This window comes from Asparagus officinalis, chromosome 1 (assembly GCF_001876935.1).
Source record: "Asparagus officinalis chromosome 1, Aspof.V1, whole genome shotgun sequence".
In the NCBI taxonomy this organism is placed as follows: domain Eukaryota; kingdom Viridiplantae; phylum Streptophyta; class Magnoliopsida; order Asparagales; family Asparagaceae; genus Asparagus; species Asparagus officinalis.
In genome coordinates, this window is record NC_033794.1 from 129,906,457 (window position 1) to 129,914,786 (window position 8,330).

At 41.2% G+C, this 8,330-nt stretch overlaps 2 protein-coding genes across 2 annotated transcripts; both read left to right on the top strand.

The window, feature by feature from the left end:
* LOC109841797 (UPF0481 protein At3g47200-like) lies at window positions 1,265-3,289 on the top strand. The gene is made up of 2 exons (XM_020410738.1): window positions 1,265-1,879; window positions 2,369-3,289. The coding sequence occupies exons 1-2, from the start codon at window positions 1,265-1,267 to the stop codon at window positions 3,110-3,112; spliced, it is 1,359 nt and encodes a 452-aa protein (XP_020266327.1). The 3' UTR covers window positions 3,113-3,289.
* On the top strand, window positions 4,594-5,217 carry LOC109841806. The gene has a single exon (XM_020410745.1). It carries the CDS (start codon window positions 4,594-4,596, stop codon window positions 5,215-5,217), a length of 624 nt encoding a protein of 207 aa, XP_020266334.1.

An 8,330-nucleotide genomic window follows, 5' to 3' on the forward strand; every position in this document is an offset into this window, starting at 1 on the left:
ACAAAAGCTTGAGCCCACTTCCTCTTCTTTCTAATTGCCATTTGATCCCCCTGTTCTTAAGTTATTTCGTATTTATAATTCCCTTAATATATAGCTACAACTACTCTTAATTGGAGGGACTAATTCCAATGATCCGAGGGAATTATCCAAGATATGAAAGATCAAGGGACTAATATTGAAAAAAAAATGAAACTAAAAGTAATTGTACCAGAAATATATTTAATTGAGATGAAAGCTAGTCGTGTATTATTTACAGAAAAAGATCGAGTTGTGGGCCCGTGGAAGAGAACGACTAATTAGTGACTAAGTTATGAGTACATGGATGAAAAATATTAAGTGCCGCAGCTAACTAATTAGCTAATATTATATATTTTCTCGATCATCCCCAGTTAACAAGAAATTAAGCCTTCTTGTACGTTTTTTCCACGGACTATATCTTTTACTTTTGGCAAAGGGTTAATGAAGAGGGGTTAAAGAGAAGGATTAATGTACTTAGCCCATTTGATAATCCGAAGGACTAAATTATTAACCCGTTAAATAAGTTTTATTTTAGCCCTTATGATCAGTTTTAGTGTTTAGGAATAACAATGATTTTGACTATTTTCTTTATAATTAGAAGGGTTAACTCTTATTCCATCTAAATAGGAGTATTAGTAAACCCCTTATTTTGAGGGGTTAACTCATTTTAACCCCTCTAGAGGGGTTAACTTAACCCTTCTCTATTTTTTATGCTTGGCAAATTATGAAGGGTTAACTCACTTTAACATTTATATAGATTTGTTGTGTTTGGCAGGTTAAGAAGGGGTTAAGTCTCCTTAACCCCTCTCTTAACCCTTTGCCAAACGGTACCTTAGGGTATGAAGTCAAATAGTAAAGTCCCTAGGGAAATCATTTTTAGGTGTCGTGGGTTTGCATTTCGGCCAAAAATGTAAGGATTTTCGTGATTACCATTTTAAGTTATTCTAGCCCCCCATGTTTCTCTTTAATTATTTGGAATTGTGGCAATTTGTGATGGATTTTTATTTAATGTTTTAATTTTAACTTCCTTTGCATTTAATAATAAAATTGTGAAATGAGGTCATCGTCATATTTTATCACTTTTTGAGTGATGTAGTAAGTTAATTGTATTAAACTAGACCATCTGCAAGTTGACCCAAACAATTGATTGCTTGGGTCAACTCTCAAGTTGAGCATCTCTCCGCTATTTATTCACCTTCAACCCAGCAACCATTAATTTGTATCAGAGAGAGAGAGAGAGAGAGAGATGGAAGAACAGCAAAGAGAGGTCATTGACTTGCAGTCGACGATCGAAGCTATGCATGAGATCAGTGAAGGAGAGAGGGAGGGAGGGAGAGAGTTAGAAGAACAGCAAAGATGGGTCATTGACTTGCAATCGAAGATCGGAACTATTAACTACGAAAGAGAGGTCGAGATCCAGAGTAAGAAGTGCATCTACAGGGTGCCCAGGATCCTGAGGGACCTCAACGAGGATGCCTACACACCCCAGCTCATCTCTTTCGGACCGTATCACCACGGCAAGGCCCACCTGAAGCTGATGGAGAGCTACAACCTTGCCCAGTACCTCGAGCGGGCCAATAGGAGTCTGGCCCAGGTGGCGGAGGCCTTCAGGCCCGTGGTCCAGGATCTTATGGATGCCTATGACGACCTGGAAGAGCCATGGTCGACCGACAATGAGAGGTTCCTGGAGCTGATGATCCTTGATGGTTGCTGCTTACTGAAACTTATTATCCACGACTTTGGGATACCAGAGGTGGAGAGGTCATACATGTTAACTGCCACGTGGATGGACCCACGGAGGCTGGAGAACCAGCTCCCACTTCTTGTCCTGGCCATCCTCATAGAAATGGGTGGCCATGAGGTAACTCATGCATGCATGTTTTTTGGGGGTATGATTTTTTCCTAAATATATATATATATATATATATATATATATATATATATATATATATATATATATAATAATATATATATAATATATATATATGAGAAATATGGGATCTGGTACGCAAGCATAATTTTGTGCTCGTAGTGATGTGTCAAATCCTCATCCACTCATTACCATATGTGAATGTGGTGCCCGATATTTGAATGAGTGGTAGGGAGATGTGACACCTCACTACCAAGCACAACTTTTTATGCTTGGTACCAAACATACCCATATTTCTATATATATATATATATATATATATATATATATATATATATATATATATATATATATATATATATGTGTGTGTGTGTGTAACCGAATGTTTATATATGAAGTGATATTGCACTAGAACTTGTACTTTTACCGTACTTATTATTTTTAGAGTTAATATATAGATGGCTGATCGATCATCTATAGGTTGAGTATTCTGAGAAAATCTTCGATGATCTTGGCTACGTCCCGGGAGAACAGCGAACCATTAGAGGGATGGGCCACCATTGGCTCGACATGGAAAGGAGGGCTAACACTAATTCTGGAGACTACTTCTATGACCCTAAATGGACCGTCCGCTCCGCCGTGGAGCTCTTCCAGGCAGGGGTGAGCTTCAAACCAAGTCAAACCCGCTGCTATAGCGACATCAGCTTCAAAAATGGAGTCCTCTATCTCCCTATTCAAACCTGGTACACTAATGCTGAGTCACACCTCCTCAATAGCATTGCCTTCGAGAACATTCACAATGGTACAAGCGAAGCAACAACTCATCATGTCTTTCTTATGGATAATATCATCGACACAGACAAAGACGTGGCGTTGCTCAAAGAGAAAGGGATAATCAGTTGCACGACAGGAAGCAACAGCGAAATCGCTTCCCTCTTCAATCGCCTCACCAAGGAATTGCCAGTGCCCTCGGAACCTGCTGGTACTATACATATAACTAATGTGAACAAGAACTTGGAAAATTACTGCAATAAGAGGTGGAATAAGTGGCGTGCCAGCTTCATGCAAACTTACCTTGCCAATCCTTGGGTGTTTTCCCCACTTGTGGCCGCATTTGTCCTCCTGGTATTGACTATACTCCAGACGACGTACACAATCCTACCTTACTACCACCACGTCTTGACTCCCAACGGCTTTGATCAGGTTTCATATGCAAGGGAATAAAAAGACAGCAACAATAAGCAACGTTCGAGCTACAGCATGAAGGGAGTTGGAAGATATAAGGCGGAGAACATGTGGTCAATGAATTATTAAGCAAAAGATTTATCAAGAAATGTACTTTATTGTCTTATATTCCCTACATTATAATTGTGACCAGTTTGATATTCTCTTTAATTTTCAATGTGCATGAAATATACATCTTGGATTCTCCCCATGACTTGTCCAAATACAGCTGATGAATACTATACGTGATCTTAATTAGTTACCATTCGCCTTTCCCACATCTCCGGAGTTGGAATCTTTATCAATAACATCTTTCAAGATTTTGTCAGCAACATATATAGAGTCGAATGCATGGGGGGCTCACACACCGCAAGCTCCTCCCACTTACCATCATCCATCATCACCGGCTTTCTGTCCTTCCCCTTAAATCTTTTTGCCGCCTTATTGAGTAAGAACGTCTTTCGCCCTTCTTTGCCAAAGGGTAAAGCTCCATTTTCCATTAAACTTCTCAACGATGAAATTGTTAACATTCATCATCATCCTTCTTTGCCAAAGGGTAAGGCTCCTTTTCCATTAAACTTCTCAACGATGAAATTGTTAACATTCATCATCATCCTTCTTTGCCAAAGGGTAAAGCTCCCTTTTCCATTAAACTTCTCAACGATGAAATTGTTAACATTCATCATCATCGTTGCTCCTCATATCTCACTCTGAACCTCTAGTTTTGACACCAATTATCGGGGATAAACTCCCTCTCTATCGAGATTGAGCCCGCAAGACCGCAAGCCCTCCTTACCCTAATATGCACCGTGGAAACAAATGTGAAATCAACTTAGTGCAAAACTCAGTTTTGTGGATAAGAAAAATAACAAGATAGATAGATGTAAGTCGATACAAGAGATTTACATGGTTTAGCAAAACCGCCTACGTCCACGACCATGAGCTACCTATTCTTCACTTCTTTGAGAGAATACTAGAGAATTACAATTGAATTACTAACCGACATGAGCCCGCATCACCATTTTCCCCCCTCTCATTGTGCATCTCCACAAAGGCTCACAAACCTCTTTAAATCATATATAAACGAGTCTTACCCTCCAAGCTTTATTGTCCAAACTCGTTCAACAATCTTTTGAGTGATTTGCTCACCAAACTATGCTAGACTTCAACACCCAAACCTCTTAAGAGAGATGGACTAGCAACAAAAAATACCAATTTGGTAATTAACCAATAAAAACTATATCGTACTTCACCGAAGCCATCCTATGTATACAAAATCATATAGAGAAGGAGACTTCTACAGATCCTGCGTTCAATGTCTTCCTCAGTTGCTCAATGGATTTGATATATAGACATATTATCATTTCCTGTGACTAATATTAATAAACATAACGTTTGTTAATGGTTATTTCCATTAAACGTCTGTTCCATCCAAGGCAAATGATTCATGGACATGGAGACAACTCCTTAAAGTGAGAGATATGTTGTTGCACAAGTTTGGTAGTGTTGACAATATTGAGGCTGCCATAACTAAATGTTATGCTGATGATAAACTCCAATTATCTGCTGTTTACAAGTCTCTTATCCAGCCTTCAATTATAGTGCCCTGGGCTAAAACTGTATGGGATAGTTTTCTATATCCTAAACATTCTTTCATATTGTGGCTAGTTTGTCATTCAAGACTTCTCACCAAGGATAGATTGTGCCGAATGGGAATCCTGAGCACCAATCAGACTCACTGTGTCATGTGTAATAGACAGGAACTGGAGACGAGTAGCCACGTTTTCTTTGAATGTCAATTTTCAGCTGAAGTCTGGAATTTAGTGATGGAATGGCTGAGATATAGATGGAGGTCATGTGTATGGAGTTTGGTTTTGAACTGGTATTCATGTAATTTGAAAGGAAAAGGCCCTATGAAGAAATTGAAGAGGATGTGTTTATCCACTGCAGTGTATATGATCTGGAAGGAGAGAAATCGGAGAATCTTTCAAGGCAAATTGAGGCTCCCTGCTCAGATTCTTAGTGATATCAAGTTTTCAGTTTTTGCAAAAGTTCATAATGATACTTCAAATGTACATATGAAAAATATTCTTGAGAACCTGTAATTTTTTTTGGTTTCCAGATTTTCTGCACTTAGCTGTACTTCCCATTCACAATTTGGATAATGAATAAAATTAAGTTCATTGACCGAAAAAAAAAAAAAAACAAGCATTAGAAAAAAGAAAAAAGAAAAAAACGCCGGTTCATTTGTACTCTTCTCTGAATCTTTAAATTAACTAAATGGTTGAAGTATAAGGGAGACTTCGCTCCACAACATCATGCATGCTCATATTCCACTTCGATTAACGAAGTGGTTTAGGAATTAGGACCGGAGCAAACGGATAAGACAAATGACCCAAAGTGCTGCAGATACCACACAACTAATGATCACATCTTAAAAGAGTGCTTCGTGTTCAAGGCAGTGAAATTAAGAACAATGAGGTTACCCTCAATGACTCGGAGAAGAGACCACAACAGCTGCACTGGTGCTTGCGGGCTTCGATGAAAAGGTGCACTCCTCAGTAAAAATGGAAGATTACTCAAAACTTTCCACCTTAGAATTTGAAGTCACAAGTAATGACCCAAAAGATAAGAAAAGGCCTATTTAAGAATTGTTGATGTTAATAATAAAAAATAATAGGGCTGAGGTTGATTAGGGGCCGATCACTTCTTCGAATATCTGGTTTTGAGTTGAGTAGCTTCAATCTGCACAAATAGCAATTCGTGAGAGGACGGAGACTAGTTCCCCCGTTGTTCCTCCGACGATCAAGTCGGTTGATGAACTTGAGTGGGAAAGTGATGAACTGTGTGAGTTCTAAAGAATAGAGAATTGGAATTCCGAGAGATTGCTTGCTTACCATTTGGAAAAGTACCTCTTCTTATACTGGTAGAAAAATGGTAGAATGGTAATCTTAACCGAGCACAGGATGGCGGCAAACGAGTATGGACTAGCGGCTACGTCAGCACCTACTTTACAGGTGTTGATCGATAAGCGGAGAAGATGTCACCTCTGTTGTGCGCCGCGGAAGCCCCAAATAGACAAATACAAAAGCACACACAAGAACAATAGTAGACCACAAGTGAACACAAGCTAACCAATCACAGCAAGAACACAAGATATACGTGGTTCGGCAATGTGCCTACGTCCACGGGGCAAGGAGGGGGAAGCTTTACTAATGAAATCAAAGGAGAATACAAATTAGGGTTACAAATCTTACCCAAAACCCTCAAACAAGACCACTTGATCTCTCCAATAGACTCCAACAATAGAAGCCCTCAAAATCTCCTTTCAGCAGCTCAAAATCACCAAAGCTTAACCCTAGAAACGAGTTTAGGGTTTAAATACAACTCACAAACGAAACGGGTCTGGAAACAGAACCCAACTGAAACCCGCAGCGTCGGTCGACCGGACCGGTCGACCGCGATCCATGTCGGTCGACCGGACCGGTCGACCGCCCTCCATCCAGAAGCCAACCAAAATTCCAGAGAGTTCGTCGGTCGACCGACCCGGTCGACCGACACCAATGCTGAAGCCCAGTGAACTGAGCCGACACCAAAGCACCCCCAATCAACTCAACCGGCTGCATCTGCAAGACTGCCTACGTATCCTCTTGCCCAAGGAATCAAGCAGAACGTAGTTCATCCAAATGGCCGCCAACGACCTCAACAATGAAGAATATTTAACAATTTCAAACAATGACCAAACTTCACACCTGGTACGACTTTGGTCAACATATCAGCAGGGTTGTCCTTAGTGTGGACCTTCTCCAACGTGACATCACCATCATCCAATACATCACGTACAAAGTGAAATCTGACATCAATGTGCTTCGTGCGTGCATGGTAGACTTGGTTCTTCGCCAAATAGATAGCTGACATACTATCATAATATACCTGAATGGTCTTCTGTGCAATCCCCAAATCATCCAACAAGCCATGTAGCCACAAAGCCTCCTTCACTGCTTCAGTCACCGCCATATATTCCGCCTCTGTAGTAGAAAACGTCACTGTAGACTGAAGAGTACATCTCTAACACATCGGTGCACTAGCCAATGTAAAAACATAACCTGTAGTGGACCGACGCTTGTCAAGATCTCCGGCATAGTCTGAATCCACGTAGCCAATACAATCCTGCCCTGTCTCATCATTCTTCGCAAATATCAACCCAACATCCACGGTACCCTTAATATACCGTAGAATCCACTTCACGGCCTCCCAATGCCCCTTCCCGGGGTTGTGCATGTACCTAGATACCATGCTCACGGCCTGTGACAAATCTGGCCTAGTACACACCATAGCATACATCAAGCTACCCACTGCGCTGGCGTATGGAACTTTGGACATGTAGTCCCTATCCTCCACTGAAACTGGTGACATCAAGGCTGAAAGCTTAAAGTGGGGAGCTAATGGAGTACTCACCACCTTGGTATTACCCTCAAAACTAAATTTCTTCAGCATCTTCTGCAAGTAACTCCTATGTGTAAGCTTCAATCTCCCCTTCACCCTGTCTCGCTCAATCTCCATACCCAATATCTTCTTAGCTTCTCCCAGGTCCTTCATCTCAAATTCAGATGACAGCTTCTTTTTTAATTTCCCAATAGCTGAAGTGTTCCTGGAAGCTATGAGCATATCATCAACATACAATAACAAATAAATGTGCTCACCATCCTGTAGCTTGCGCATATAAACACACGGGTCATAAGGGCTCCTCGTGTACCCTCGGCCAATCATAAAGCTATCAAATCTCTTGTACCACTGTCGCGGTGATTGCTTCAGTCAATAAAGAGATTTCTTCAATTTGCACACCAACCTCGGCATTAAATGCGAAGTGATTGGGGGCATAGCGGTGCTGACGTGGTCCGATGAGTCATGAAGACTATCGGGGCTAGGGGAATGATGGCGCCTGCCAAGCATTTAATACGACGCCGACGTACTGTCAGTGGGTGAGGCTTGAGGTTAAAGTCGTCCTTTGGCTTGGCCAAGAAGTAACGCCTCTCGAGTCAACCCCGCAAGGTGTCGAATAATTGGTCGAGTGGGCTGTAGTGAGTCGTCTTCGACAAGATGACCGACAAGTACCACCCTTCGAGTCGACCCATGAAGATGTCGACTCGACGAGTCGGTTAAGTCGAGATCCTTGATTTTAACCGTCAATTTGATTTGAGCGGTGCATGTAGGGGGA